This window comes from Dermacentor variabilis, chromosome 3 (genome assembly GCF_050947875.1).
Source record: "Dermacentor variabilis isolate Ectoservices chromosome 3, ASM5094787v1, whole genome shotgun sequence".
Taxonomy (NCBI): Eukaryota; Metazoa; Arthropoda; class Arachnida; order Ixodida; family Ixodidae; genus Dermacentor; species Dermacentor variabilis.
The window spans coordinates 67,490,901-67,507,189 of NC_134570.1; the positions used below are offsets into that span (position 1 = coordinate 67,490,901).

The following is a 16,289-nucleotide window of genomic DNA, read 5'->3' on the forward strand; positions in this document are numbered from 1 at the left end:
TGTGAGCTGACCAGTCAAGTTTAAATTATTCAGTGAAGGCCCATTGTTGGATTGAAATAATGAAAGTTTCGACCAGTAGAAATGGTGTGGGTGCATGCCGGAACCTTTGGTCGGGATCAAATTAACCGAAAAATGATATAGAATTAACGGAATCGAATTAACAAAGAGTCTACTGTATTAAGTATCAATTGTGTGTGCTAGCTCATTGACATGATTTATTTTTCGGTACATCGACTTGGTAATCCATTTGGTATCTGGGATTGACTGTATGTGCCTTGCAAATCAGACACCCTCTTTACGATAGCTGCACATATCATATGGTGGCTCTGTGTAATGGGAAAAGAATAGGCACTGTGACAAAGAACTAGAACCACTGCGAGAATACACTGAAGTGATAGCATGCACGGCCTGCCCTTTGCCATGCAGTCCCAGTAGTAATGCTAGTATTAGTGTTTGTTTGTGTAAGAGATGCAGAACAGTGGCCATAGTGATGACCTCGTGCATACATACCGTGAACAGGACCGATAGGCCACAGGGGACACCAAAAAGCATGCTCTTGTGCTGCAAGGTACCTCCCGTCCACAGCGGTCCCAACGTACAGCCTAACTGCATTACACCCATGTACAGCGACTGCATAACAGCTGTAGAAGGAGGACAGGAAGATGGCATGTAGTGAACAATACTACTTCTCACAGCTGCCAACGGGGCACATGATGGACCATGACCATGCATCTAAACATTTCTCGGAACGTTCAAACAATGCCAGAGGCCGAAAAGTATCAATTGCTGTATTCAGTGACCGCAGTGGTTGCTAAATAGGGCAGCTGAAGTTTCGAGCGCACAAGTTATGATTAACTGACACAGTGATTGACTGGTGAAGTTTAACAACCCAAAACAATACAAGGGCTGTAAGAGAGGCCATGGTTGACAGCTCCAGATCACATTTGACCAGCTGATATTTTTTAATGTGCATCCAATGCTTGGTACACAAGCATTTTTGCATGTTCCCTCATCATAATGTGGCTGTGGCTGGGCATTGAAGCTGCAACGTTGTGCTCAGCAGCAAAATGCCACAGCCACAAAGCCAGCATAGCAGGTCGCTTGCACAGTACAGCATGAAGGTGTAGTGTCACACAGCAGATTTATGCGAAGAACAGCAGAAGTGCCAATTCAGCATGCGAACAGAGGGTTACATGGCTCAGCAGCAATAAGTCATGCTCCACGGAGCTTGTTTGCAGAGCCGTTACATACAACACAGGTCGATGCCATTGCACCGCATCACGCTCTGTCTGCTTGCCGACTGAAGTGGCGGTTTGGTGCACTGTATGAATTTACCTTTAATTTCAGTCATAACGAATAACTAGCATCACGTGACTTCCATATCCAGGAATGCACTGCTGCTTACGTCAAATCCACCTAGATTCCAAGTGCCTAGTTATCTGAAATGTAGTGTGAAACTTCTTGAGAACTGCACTTCTACTTCATTTGACACCTCAGGCAAAAGTAAAGCTCGCTACGAAGAACAAATGCTAATAAATTAGAGAAATTAAAATATAGAGCTACAAGCAACTCTTGTAGTTGGGACCAGTTAAAGCTCATAAACTAACAGCGTGGATACACAAAGATGCATAGTGCATCGCAGACTTCAACATGGAAATGTGGAGTATGAAAAGACGAAATGTTTTGCTGTTTTGTTTTTTAACATTGTGAACATAAAACGGTATGGTATAACAAACACTTCAAATTACAGGCCATGATGTGAAGGTAAGGCAGTGCATTATGCCACAGAAGGTTAATCGGATCTTCATGAAAACAAAGTCAGTGCCAGTTAAGCCACTTCATGTGGTTACTTTACTGTATGGACTGCACCATTGTATGGCAAAAAAATTATGACGTGTCACTGAAAACATTTTTCATTACGGAAATCACCTAAATGGAACTCCTGATAAACGGAATCAATTTCCATGGTCCCTTGAGGTTCCATCTAAAGAGAATCCACCGTATATGTAAAACTCTCAGACGTGACCTCTTCAATATTATATTACAGGTTAACCCATGTTTAAAAGCCAAATGAAAAAAAAAAAAAACTGTGAGGTGGGAAAAGGCACATGCAGACCACTAACCTTGGTGTTTGCTGCTGGTGACCTTGGATATTAAAGAACTTGTACACACTGTCAGCATGGGCATTCCAAACAAGTCAATGGCAGTTCCGAGCACAAACAGAGGCAGCGAGCTCAACCTTCCTGTGGACAGAACAGCAAAGTGAATTTTTTAGTCCAGTTATTTAACTGTTTCCATGCGCACACAGTAGATGAACACAAAAACTTGAAGCCCAATGTAGATCTTTGGGACACATAAAAATTATTAAGGCTAACTAACTGAACAGTGTATGAAAATTTGAGTGAGTGACAGCCAAGACATGATTTCTATTACAGGTTTTGATAAGAAGTTGATGGGACACCTGCAATAAGATGCTTTTGCATCTACATTCCCACAAGAATTTCTCTGTTTCTTTAGTTTGGGCCTGAAATTCAATTAGTGCAGTCTTCTTCAGCCAAAGTGTAAACATCGTTTTGAAGGAGTAGTCTATTACCTAAAATTGTTTAAGTGTTTCTCTTTGGCAGCCTGTTAAACCATGCAGCTTTCCTGCTGCGCTGCTCATACAGCACATGACTAACCTGGACTTGCAACAAAACTGAAACCAAGCCAAAGGAAAGTTCCCGCACAAGTGAAGACTAGACCAACTAGGAGCAACAGTCGGTCTGAGAGCTGTCGACTCAGGATGCGTACACTGACAAACACCAGGAGGACCTGCGAAAAAAAAGAGACAGAGCCTTTAATACCAATCTGGTGCTCGCAGTTATTCATGTCCAGCATTTAAGTAATTGGTGAATACTCAATGCCATAAAGCTACAGCTGATATTGACAACACACTATGTGGGACTTCTTGAACGTGGAAATGTCCTAACTCGTCATTGCACTCTCATACATGTTACCTAAAACACGAAGATACCTGAGTCGAGGCCCTCTCTATGCAACGCACTACAGGGATCAAAGGCACTGGGTGACTCAGTATTTAGTTGAGTAACTAATACTAATATAACATTGGTGTCAAATGGGCACCTTTGGTTGCCTTTGTGCACAACTGCGATTGAATTCTGAGGACAATGTCTTTCTTTGCGAGTTACCGCCACTTCTCTGTATGGGGTATGTCTGTTCTCACCGTCTGGCCTCTTTTGTGGGCCAATCCTGGAGATAGTGCAGTCTAAAAACGAGGGTGCAGTCCCAAAGCTAGTGCAGTCTAAAGTCCCAACGCCTTTCCTACTCCCCTCATGCAAGGGGTGACATGATATAGAGTGCCATGCGCAGCTGAACTCCTCCCCTACTGCATCCATTGGGCATCGTTAGTACACTATCGATGGTTTGAAATGCCGCTTTCAAGACCTTCCACACCACTCATGGACACACTGCGCTATTGGATGTGAAGGAGAACCACATTTTTGTTTTCTAAGCAGCTCGCTTTTTTTCCTGCCAGGCAGTGAGTTTTGAATGCACTCGGAAGTTTTGCGATTGTCAAAGTAAAAAGCAAAAATGGCTGCCCACTAACGATGGTTTAAAACGCCGCTTTTGAGACCTTCCGCACCGATGATGATGATGATGATCGAATGGCATCCCCTTTGCAACGGGGCGATGACAAATTGTCACCAAGTCTGCTTCATTGAATCAGGTGTGCTATACATGTTTCTTATCTAGAATTTTTTTATGCATCTTCTTAATCTTTTTTTTTCTCTTCAAAATCTACCTTGTACCTCTAGCTACGACTGCAAGAGATGTGGTCGTATTAACCTCTTCCCTGCTTTTTTTTCCACCAATGCTCTAAATGTCTCTTGCTTATCTCAACTGCTGACCGGTTGATGCTTCTGTCCACTTTAAACCCATGTGGTTCTAGAAGGTGTATGTTACCTACGGTTCTCACTGAGTGAATCCCTTCTCATTACATAAGGATGGGCTGAGTGGTCTCAAGATTTTTGCTGTAGCATACACATGCCTCATCTAGTTCACAGACACACTAGTGAACTTCTGAACATTCGCTTGGCTAACTAAATTAACAAATATGTTGTCAGCATGCACAGCAAACACGAACACATGAGGCTCGATGACCGTGAACACTCGCCGTCGAAACACTGGCATGAGCAAGTGCGGTAGCAGTGGCAAGCTAAGTGACCTTCGTGCCGTCTATCGCTTCAACACAAACTGAGTGCCAAGAGCACACAGCATGCACAAAGCTACTAGCCGTTGATGCACTCAGACTGCCCCCAATGCAGATCGCTCTCAAGATACAGCTCCATGGCCGCGTGCAGCCACCACACACGCAGTTGCAGCCCGAATAGAATGCCGTCCCCTCCCTCCCCTACCTCCAGTACCTCGCAACATTGGGTACCTCGCACACGGTGGAAAACGGTGTGCTTCCTCCCCGTTATCTTCCCTCTTCCGTGCTTTCACTCGCACATACAGTGTAAGATGCGCGGCAATGGTGTTATAACCCTTGAACTTTATAAAGAATATCATGGTGTCACCAATGGCAGTAATGCGCCAGGAGTGTCCATATAATTGTTGCAATAAAAAAAAAATCTGGTGTAACCTACAAAAAACACCTATTTTCCCCATGGTAAGGAAAGAGTTAAATGCACTCTGCCTTCAGTATGTGCAGGAATGCAGCACTCCACCTGCGCCGGGGAAATATCAGTACTTTGAGGAAGCACCATGGAATGAGACCGGCGCTCGCTTGCTCACTACTTGCCTTCGCATTACTATGCCACGGTCGAGGAAATTGATGGCCATAGCAGACTTTGAAGAGCGCAAGAAGAAACGTGCAGAATGTGCTCAATGTCGCACTCAAAAAGTTGGAAGGGCAATTCAACCTCTATCTGACATTGATCAAACATTGTCACTCCAGCGCAGCTCTGACAATAAATTATACAGTCCATACACCCAATTCTCAATCACAACTCACCAAGGAAGGCATTGTTTTTCATCTACTTGAACTAGAGGCTGAATTGCCTTCCAACATTTTTTCAATCATAATTTGTCCCATTGTACAAGCTCACAGAACACAGCCAATGGGGCCCACAGATTTCGATCTTCATTTTGAATGCTCTTGGAAGGCATGCACGTGACAGAGCTACTGAACTTTATAGTTACAGTGTAAGAGCAAAACATATGTGTTCACTTGAACAAGAAGTACATTTATTAAACAAGTAACAAAACGGCTCATTTCTCAGACAAGGCCTATCACTTAGCAACATGACGCATGAGTGATTACTAAGAATATGTAACAAACGTGTGACTTGATGCAATGACAAGCCTTGTGACGGGCACTCAACTGTTCATGATAAGTATATGTGCACTGAAACTTCAGTTTTACTGATCCATAATTTAGCAGCAAATTCAGTGACTGAAAATATTCACGACAAGAATGTCTAGGAAGACCTTCTTCAGTGTAATCAGTTTCAATGACACAACAGTACATGCATAACCACATGCTACCTTTTGACATGATGTGCCATGAACTGCCTTCTTACCTCAACACCGCATACGAGGTATATTGCGATACTTTTCATCTCTCCATAGCGGTAGTACTCTTTTGCCACAGGATAAAGGGCAGCCTGGAATTTATAAAAAAATTGGAGATACCAAAATTCAAAATAGTGCAGAGTCATGGAGAGCCAATTATTATTATGACAAGCACTGCTGATCAGTCCATGTTATGCTACACTGCAGTGGACTGACCATGGATCAGTGGCATAGACTGCAGACCAATGGTAGGAGCAGCACCATTGAAGCAAACAGGGATAAAAATAAAAATGAATTGATATTATTCACAATGGACATTTTCAAGAACATCTGAATCCATAGATTGAGACTAGTTGGAACCTATTAAAGTATAAATAAAAACATAAACATATTACACACAAAAACGATGTCAATATGAAAATTGCGTAAAAATCCAAGCAAACTGATCAAGGATATATAAAAAAAAAATGTGATGTGTTATTGTAACTTCCACAAACAACAAATTAATGTGAACATTATATGATGCACTGAACACAAAGGCAATATAGCTAATAAGCTAAAGTGACAATAAATGAATACCATTAGCTAACAAGTGAACGTAACAATGACGTGAGGGTTAGATATAATTCATGGTGAGGCGCAAAAAAAAAAAAACACTGCCGCAAGTCATGACATTGTAATCTGAGGATTGCTTGGCTCACCTGAAGAGCCGTTTGGCTGTAGGTGACCAGAAACGTTATAGCCAACAACACAACTGTATCTTCTCTGATATACTCTGCAGGAAAAAAAAAAAATGATCAAGTGAATATAAAGTTGGTATGCAAAACACATTCTAGACTGGATAACAAGTCCTAGGAAAACAATAACACATCTTAAAGTGTGGTGAAGATTTCTAAATTGAATAAAAAAAGTTAATGTCAATTTTCGAAGAGCGACTGTTAGCTTCCTGTGGAAACTACAGTATTTCACATACAGCTTGCCTAAGACAGTTTATGGAGCTCACAATATTACAGAAATTCACCGCAATCAGTGTTTCTTGGAAAGATTCATTTTGTAATTAGCCTCACCACCTTTGTTAAATCCTGAATAATTATACTCTGGCAACCCTTAAAAGGCTGCCAAATCTGTGAGCAATCTGCACAAACACAATCGCTGCTACCATGAAAACTTAGTATATGGGTAGTGAAATAAATCTGATCACTTTATTCCATTCGATGCTCTTTACAAACGAAAACAAAGCTCATTCCAAATAAGGTGATAATTGCTCCAGAGTCAGCCAAACACTGAAGTAGCCAAGCCTAACATGAAAGCTACGGTCGACTTACAATGATTGAAACTTGGATAATTATCAACAGCAATTAATTTAGAACAAATCTATAATTCTCGGTTCACCAGCTTTGTTCTGGCTCTTTTCAAAGATGTCTACTTCAAATTGCTTCCAGATAACTCAAAACGGTTGGCTTCTAAAAGAGCAGAAACACAGCTAAGAACAGCGAATGAGAATATATATATGTAAGGCATGAATAGTGAAAGCCGCCTGGCAGCAGTTGGTATTCAAACTTCTCTGTATGTTGGTAGGCATCACTGCTAATAGCAGGCACCAACTTGGCCATGTATTTGCAGTCCTGACATTCTGGATGTGTTTGTGTGTTTACTTTCCCTCATCTGCACCAAAGAACTTGGTTGTGACCAGTAGCTCATCCTTGAACAATGCTTCGCGGGTGTGTACATATATCTGTATCCTCATCATCAGCCTATCTTTATGTCCACTGCAGGATGAAGGCCTCTCACAGCGATCTCCAATTACCCCTTTTCTTGCGCTAGCTAATTCTTACTTGCACCTGGAAATTTGCTAATTTCATCGCCCCACAGCCAACATTATGCCATTTTTTACTGTGGTTCCCTTCCCTCGGCACCCATTCTGTAGCTCTAACGGCCCACCGATTGTATACCCTACGCATTACGTGACCTGCCCACGTCAACTAGAATATCAGTTATCTCTGTTTGCTCTCTGATTCACACCGCTCTCTTCCTGTGTCTTATGTTACGCCTAACATTTTTTGTCCCATTGCTCACTGTATGAATCTTAGCTTGTTCTCGAGCGTCTTTGTTAACCTCCAAGTTTCTGCCTCGTATGTTAGCACTGGTAGAATGCAATGATTGTGCTTTTCTTTTCAACGACTGTCATTAGCTCCCAATCAGGATTGGGTAATGCCTGCCGTATGCACTCCTACCTATTTTTAATATTCTGTACAGTTTCCTTTTCATGATCAGGGTCCTCTGTGAGTAATTGATCTAGATAAGCAGACTACTGCACAGGCTCTCGAGGCTGACTGGTGATCATGAATTTTTTTTCCCTTGCCAGGTTACCATATAAAATATTGTGTTGTATTGTATTGTATTGCATATTTGTATAAAAGCCCATGATTCTGATTGACAATGGTTGAACAAGGGAAGCCTCAGGCTCCAGTCAGTGTTTCGAGAAGGGGAGTTGCCTTTGTCAAGGCACCAACAGTTGTTGTCCTGAAGTTGTCATGATGAGGACAAGTACTCTTGTCAAAACATTAACTCTGGCTTGTGGCTTCCCATATTCGCTAAGTGTTCATCACTTTGTATCTATTGTCTTGTGAACATCTGTATAGTTTGAAACGTATAATTATACCTCTTACCACACTTCATTAAACTTGGGACAACTTGTACAAAAAGCTCAGCATCCCTAGGAGTTTCAATTAGTAAAGTCAACTGCATTTAAAAGTAATGACAGAGTTTGAAAAAAATTATCGCTCAAGGGTTAAATAAAAGAACTGAGGAACAGAACACACCTGAGCAGTACCTGTGCAAAACCTGCGTCTCTGGCACAATAGATTCTGACTTGACATTGTCGGAGGTCGAGTGGGTCGCAGACTGCTCGATGTCACTCATGCTGGGAGGTGCACTGAAAGTGCTTCTAAAAGCAGCACCAGGGTTGGCAGACTCTGAGCTCAGTATGAACCTTTCGGCAGTCTCGATCATGGCATCGCTGAAGAGATCACCTTCGTCCAGGGACAAGTTAAGCGGGCTGCGATGCATCTTGGCAAGGTTGCTATTGAGCGAGCCCATTAGAGGAGCCTGAAACAAAACATAAAATGAATTTGTCAGAAGCTTAGGAAAATGTAGGTCACCAAAGAGATCACATGTCAACAAAGTGCTTCATTTTTTTCTTTTGTCAAAGGAATGCTGACGTTGAATTAATGAAAGTCTACTGTTATAGCATTTGCCTTCCAACAAATTGGAAAAGGTCGCTTTACAATGACAACAAACAAGTCAAAGGATTTGTATTAACAACAAAAACTTCAACACATAAAAACAAAGAAAAAGAAAGAAGAAAAGAGAAGAAAGACAGCAACATGATCGCCGAAACAAGTTTTCGCACCATACTGAATAAGCCAAGCAACCCTACCTGAATAATTCGATGCGGGTGGTAGGGGTGGTGTGATGACGGCCCTCCTGCAGAATAACTGATGCTATCGGCATGATCCAAGTCATGCTGAAGCTCACGGTGCTGGGGGAATGGACTGGGTGGTGGCGCACACTCTGAGACATTGCCCATGCTCGCTTCCAAGTAGCTGCATTGCAGAGTGTCTTCGAGTCTCTGCTGATGGCAAAGCTGGGCCATGTTGAAGTACGCCAGGAAGAAGCAGGCTTCCATCAGTAGCCAGAGGAAGGCCATCAGCAGCTGGAAAGGTTACAGAAGAAAGGACATCAAACCAGTACTGGTAACATTGTTTGGGAAGCAAGGATGCCAGGTGGCGGCCCACAACGCTCCATCTTTAACGAAATGTCACTTATGGTACATGTGAATGGTTCCTACTGTGCTCCAAATCTTTTTTTGCGTCGATATAGAGCCCCCTTTAGATTGTAGCGAGAAAAAACCTACCCAGCTGAACACTCACAGCTGCTCCCAGAGCAATTGGAGTAGCCACGTGATCGAGATTCTGACGGATCTCGGTAGTGCTCCCAGCTCAAAAGAGGTGAAGGTGTCTCTGGGCACTCCGAGTGAACCATGCGAATGTGTTTCAAGCACTCAGTCTTGACCAGCCGAGCGTTAACCGCATTGCAAGAACGGTTGAAAGTGACCAGTCAAATGTAACATAAGTGATGGTGACGACTTGCCCATAATTTTGTTTCTACATTTTAACTGTTCCTAGATGTCTTCCTTATTATTTTTTGAAGTACACCTTTACATTACCTTTTGTAGTGGCGGGCCAATGATTGGAATGTGAAAAGGCAGAACAATCCTTCATTTTTAAAATGGTATTGCATCCCGAGATTGTGCTTTGACTATAAAAGCAGCTTTCATGCATCTGATGCACCCAGATGGATACTAGTAAGCTCTCTATAATGTCTTTATAGGGGTAGCGACAAGTGAAGGTGTATATATCCCTCATGGGATAAAATGGGGCGAGGCATTGAATTCAGTCAAAGCAGCTTGAGGAATTTTACTAGGGCAGTCTACTGGCTATTTACATCACTAAACTAAGTCAAAGAGTGGAAACAGCGCAAAATAACAAGAGGTGAGAAAAGGACAGACAACAGCGCTGTTGTCTGTCCTTTTCTCACCTCTTGTTATTTTGTGCTGTTTCCACTCAAGTCATAAATCAACCAGCCCAAATGCATGTGCTTCTGCAAGAAAAGTCACTAAGGCTCCAAAAAGGCAAAGTTATCGTTAAAGTGACTTAAGAGGAAGCTTTAGCTCGGGCCAAACTCTAATGCCGCCTATTCAAATACATGCAAAACGCAAAAATTTTTTTCTGAGATAACCCCTGGACCAACTTTAATGAAATGTATTGCATTTGAGAGAGAAGGTTAAATTCTAGTGACTGTTGGAAGCGGAATTTCGATTTAGGTACTCAATTTTGTTACAAAAATTTTCAAAAATTTGAAAGTTTGAAAAAAATAGAAGCACGAAGTTTACAAATTCATAGCTCTGCAACAAGAACAGATATAGTGGTTCTGTAAATGGCATCCATTAGATCATTGAAAGTGGACAAATTCGATATGTCATTTTATATCTTACATGAATTAGTTACGTTGTTTACAAGGGTTCTGCAAAAGCTGTATTTCCATATTACTAAATTTTTTGAGATTCATGTGTAACATACCAATTTTGTCCACTTGAGATGTGCCATTAGATGCAATTCACAGAATTGTATTATCATTTTTTGTTGCTGAGTTACAGAGTTGTACACTTGATAGTTTCGTTTTTTTTATATTTTCGATTTTTGCAAATTTTTAATAAAGAACATATGACCTAAATAAAAAATTCGAAACCAAAAGTCACTAGATTTTAAGTTTTTCTTTTAAATGCAACAAACCTCATCAAATTTGGTGCAGTGGTTGCCGAGAAAAACTAGTTCTCTTTTTTACATGTATTTAGATAGGAGCACCCGTGCTAAAGCTTCCTCTTAAACCCATTAAATTTAGTGACTTCCTCACTAGGTTAGCTACACTGCATAATACATAGCTTCATGTGGCTTTTTAGGAGACCGATCGCAAAGTTTTCAGAGGATGTACCACATGTGGGACAAGCAGACAGAATGATTTCTGAAATATTCAAGTTTCATTGCCATGTTGGGAAAAGTACTGAGGCTGCTGAAAAAGTATCACATTAGCAGCCAAAAGTGCACTGCTGTGAAATTTGTGAATGAGTGAATCTCATATACTTCAGTAGAAAGCCAAAGAAATGCTATGTAAGGTGAAAACACACACAACCTGTTTTTTTTAAAACAGAATTACAGTTCCAGAAAGCGATTCTTATGTGTTACAACATACACTTAATTTCAAAGAGGGCTGCGTGTTCCTAATGACAATGCTACCATTGCACATATGTAAAAAGTGTTCAACTACATCATGCCGATTTCTAACAGGCACGCATGAAGGTAATCGGCCCAGGGCACTTGTAGGCTGCTAGTGCACCAGTCTGACCCAGAAGGCAATGGTATCGATTACATGTTCACAAAACCAAAAACTGTAACAAGCCCTTAACCAGCCATTCGTTGTAAAGAATTCTCTCAATCTGCTGCATTAATCTCAACTGTTCAAATTTTAATGTAGGCAACCAAGCTGTTGCCCGCATAGAATGAAAAGGAAAACAAGTACTGAGCACACATACTGCAGGAATGGAATAGCGATCGAACGGAAATGCTCCCACGCTGAGATTCTCATTTTCAAAGACGACGTGCAGGGACGATCCAACAATAAGGCCGAGTTCACGGAAGCCTGCCAGCAGTGCAAACGTGGCAGTGCGATCTTTCTCGGTTGTGGAGCGGGCTGTATCAGCTAGTATGACTGCAGCTGTTCCCGTGCCCAGACCTTTAACAAGAGAGGGAGAGAGACAGTGAGAGAAAAAGAAAATAGGGTAACAATTACAGTACACAAAATGCAAAACCTCTTTTTTGATTAAAGAGGACAAACTCTCTGTTAAATATTTTTGGAAATACCAATGAGGAACGCAGTGCTTCTTGTAGACGTCTTCGCCCTCTTGAGCAGAGCAAAACAGTCATTCTTCGGATCATCAGCATGTGTTATCTACAGCGAGAAGTTATCGGTTTGTACTATGGAGTTGCTCATGCATTCATAGGTAAGAACTCATTTCATTTCAAACGCTGGCCATAGTTTATATGTCTATTCAATATGCGTGCACTTCCTGCACTTCAAGACCTGGGGTATTCTCGAGCAATCACTTTCGGTGATAGTTTCACTTTTGCGAGACAAAGTTCGCAAGAGCCAATGTTCTTTCTTGTGTTCGCTTGACCCTTGTGCATATGCACCCAGTGTCGATTCTGTTTCCTTATGTCTCGCATAATGGACAATAGAACACTGGATTCTTGTTAACGGGGGTTAACTGGGTTTATTAAGCACGGGGTACACAGGAATGGGTGTGGTTACATGGAGGTATAGAGAGTACAGTGTTTAGAGATGGGGTGGATGACAAGCAGGAAGAGAGGAGCAGAAGGGCTAGTCGCAACTTGATACTTTGTCTGCTCCAAGTTCACAGAGGAGGAGGGTTGCAGCAATGGAGGGAGCGGAGGTTTCAGAAGGGGCAGATGGCCAGTGTGTAACACTGTACGTATAGGATTGTGGCGCCATCTCGTGATCCTTGTTGTAACAGATTCTTGTGAGAGTGGTCGTTTGAGACTACGTCCCCCGTTCCACTTTGCTATTCATTTCATCAGTGCAATGTGGCAGCACACTGTATGTCACCATACACTTCACTGAGTACAGGACGATTACTCTGTGAACTGTCCCCTTCCAGTGATGGAAGCCGATGCTTACTATTTAGTATGGACTTGTCCCGGCTTTCAAGTGAAACGTTCCCATCTCCTACTGCAAGCTGGCCTATGATACAGTGCCATGACTAGCTATGATCACTGGGTACACGACAACAGATACTACAGCATAGATATAATACACATCGTACATTATGAGGCAAGGCTTGATTGCAATAACAATAATAACCACCCAAAAATGCAGAGCAACACGAACAGGCCATTCTAGGCCTCAGTTGGGTCGTAGAATCGTGCATGTGAACATGATACATATGATGAATGATGAACACTGTAACCTAATGCATGTACAATCATTTTTTTGAGAGACATGGGTGCAATACTTTTGATATTAAACAACAGCCAAGAGAATGACGTCAGTCTTGAACAAATAAGCAATAAGTGATGTTGCCAAGATAAGTTATTACCGAAAGATATTCCAAGATAGTTAACGTAATCCACGTATGGAATAGGCCCACATTTACAAGAAACACAGTTCAACGTATGTAAGTAGAGAGTGTGTTAACTACAGTAGTCTTGAGCGTGTGTTTTTTGGGCATGGACAATAATTCCATTGTTAGTGAACCTATGCATTGCATTGTACACATCATTTTGCAACATTTCAGTGGACATACTGCAATAAAGATGTTTTGCCAGTAACACAGTGTCATCAGTATACCGGAACACGAAACATTTGGAAATTGCCAAAGGAAAGTCATTAACGAAGATGTTTAACAGCAATGGCGATAAAATTGATCCATTCAGTGACAACTTAGAACTGAAAACACCCTTAATGTAGGTGGAGACCAAGAGAAAGCGGCTGCTCAAGTAATTTTTGAGAATGTTGTAAAAATGCCGACAAAATCCCCAAAAATACAGTTTACTTAATAAGATTTGGTGGTTCAGGGTGTTAAACGCTTTTGTTACATCTAAGAAGACAGCACATGTGAAAAGATTTCGACAGACTGCTGTGAACAGTTCACCTGAAAATTCCTCAAGCAATGCAACAGTACTATGCCCGGAAACAAAGCCAAACTGCCGATCAGTCAGGATAGAAAATGTGTTTTTTTCTAAGACCTGAAGAATAACTGGTAAGATAGAAATTGGACAATAGTTTTCGATCTTATCTGTCTTCCCTGACTTGTATAGTGGTATAACAACTGCAGTTTTTAGGCATTCCGGAATTTCGCCACCTTCCAAAGAACCATTCAGTATATGAAGGATAATATCTGACAGTGCATTGAAATTCCTTCGGATGATATGTAATGATATTCCATAATATCCAGGGGCGCTTACTAGGATGGCAACTGAGAAGAATTCCTTCCAGATCACACCTCAAAACTTTTGGAAGAAAACCTGATGCATATATGGATTGCATTAATGACCGAGTGTTTATGGATAGAGACACAGCTCCTTGGGACGTTCTTACAAAGTGCCTGTTGAAAGCATCAGCCACTGTTGTGGGAGGTTGCTGAAAGAATCGAAAACAGACCGTTTACTGGAACTCACCCTCTGAGATCATTTATCAAAGACCAGGTTTTGCTGACATTATTTGAAGATCGCTGGACCTTATTAAAAAAGTAGGGGCGCCTGGCACCACACAGAAGAGCAACAACTCTATTTCTTGCCGACTTGTATTCTAATCACCGTGCTTGGTTTCTCTGATTTCTTTAACAGCGTTTCCACAAGGTATCTTGATACGAAATCGCAGCAAGGATTTCCGTGTTCATTCTTATCTTATCGGTTTAGCTACCAACTGTGTGCAACGTAATTCAAAATTTTTCAGTTGCATACACAATCTTTCATATACTTTACCCAACGAATCTTCTTAGGTTAAGGATGCCCAGTCAAAAGAAATGATAATATTAAATAGACACTTTTTCAGACATAAAATGTTGATGTAATGCCCAATGTATTATATGTGCTATGCTGAGTTTCATGCCTCAGGCCTATAATTGCGTTTTTAATATGCTGTAGTGAAACTTCAGCTGTGGACAGTGTAACAAACCATTTGATAATTAATTAGCACAGTAATTAATTTGTAACTGAAAAAAAATCATTGCTTGTTTATTTTTTTTCCTAATGTACTCTCCAAGGCCAGAAATAAATGTCAACAATAAGTTTCATCAAGCTCTACAACAAACTGTGAAAGGCTGCATGAGGGCGATCTATAAATCGATAAGATATTCACAGAAAATGACATCTTACAAACTTTTATCATCATAGATCCAACATGTACAAAAAATGCATTAACAGAAGAAACTTCACAGTTGTTGTTTACGAAGAGAGCAATACCTACGCAACGACACCCGCTTCATGTAACAAAATGTGCGGGAAAGCCCTGCAAGGTGAAAGTATCAAGGCAAGCCTAAGGAACATTGATTTCCATTATTACAAGAATGTCTACGAAGCCAGCTGCAGACTCAGCCACAAATTTAAACTCTTCCCAGTATTTACGCAGATTTCGAATATTAACGCTTACAATGGTGAAAATTTGATTATAATTCCATTGAAATTCTGTTTTAAAGGAATTGAAGTCCGGTAGTTCACTGAAGGAAAAAGGCATGCTGGCTAAACAATGTTTTCGAGGTCTGCTTGTTTACAAATTCGAGCAAGAGACACTGTTTCATTTTTCTAAATGAAAATCTTGCCTCCTTTTGTCCAACAAAACTGATAACCCTCCTCCTTTGCCTTCATTCTGGCTTTCTAGAAGAGATAACGGTAAGCTTTGGTCTAGTTTCATTGAAGTAGATCTTTGGAAACTATGCACCTTCACGCAGCTGCTTCAGCTTCCATGCACTTCAAGCCATTTTTCCTTCCAAATTACAGATGTAAAGCGGTACCAGGACCACAGGCGTGCCCCAAATTTTGACTTCCAAGCGATGTGCGGCCGTAATGTCGTTGGATGAAAACCCAGACAGTTCCAGTTTTGCTGCCATTTGCATGATTGTTTGTGTTAAGCTTTCATTACCTTTCTCTGGCAAACCGTGAATCTCAAGATTCTTTTGTGTGCTGTACTGCTCAATTTAATTTTTGGTTTTCTTCTAGCTTTTGTATTACTGCTGTCTGGATTATCACATTTTGTTTTCAGAGCTTCCAGTTAAGCACCCTCAGATGTTTGACATTCATGGATGTCCTGCTGCTGTTTCAATACAGAACTGCACTTCTCAGACAAAAACGACACCGATTGTTCGAGTTCCGCAACTGATTTTGATACCTCCGTGAAGTATTCCTGGAGCACTAGCAAAGAATCATTCTCTTATGTAGAAGCGGCAAAGACTGCAAACTTTTTCTGAATTCCCCTAGCTCATCCAACCGTGATGATCTGAACCGCTGTTTTCCTCAAGAGCAGGCTCTGTGCCGCTATTTAGTCGCTTATTATTTCAGCACGTTTTACACACCCAAACATCT

General features: G+C 41.3%; 1 protein-coding gene across 2 annotated transcripts in view; it reads right to left on the reverse strand.

Annotated features, from left to right (window-relative positions):
* The window catches only part of LOC142575814 (uncharacterized), a 44,321-nt gene that overhangs the window by 24,726 nt on the left and 3,306 nt on the right, over nucleotides 1-16,289 (reverse strand). For both annotated transcript variants that reach the window (XM_075685489.1, XM_075685490.1), the window contains exons 3-10: nucleotides 11,726-11,925; nucleotides 9,014-9,289; nucleotides 8,397-8,682; nucleotides 6,276-6,349; nucleotides 5,583-5,666; nucleotides 2,679-2,811; nucleotides 2,124-2,243; nucleotides 511-641 (exon numbers count right to left, since the gene is read on the reverse strand). In XM_075685489.1, coding sequence (XP_075541604.1) covers nucleotides 511-641; nucleotides 2,124-2,243; nucleotides 2,679-2,811; nucleotides 5,583-5,666; nucleotides 6,276-6,349; nucleotides 8,397-8,682; nucleotides 9,014-9,289; nucleotides 11,726-11,925 — 1,304 coding nt within the window. The remainder of the gene's footprint in view (nucleotides 1-510; nucleotides 642-2,123; nucleotides 2,244-2,678; nucleotides 2,812-5,582; nucleotides 5,667-6,275; nucleotides 6,350-8,396; nucleotides 8,683-9,013; nucleotides 9,290-11,725; nucleotides 11,926-16,289) is intronic.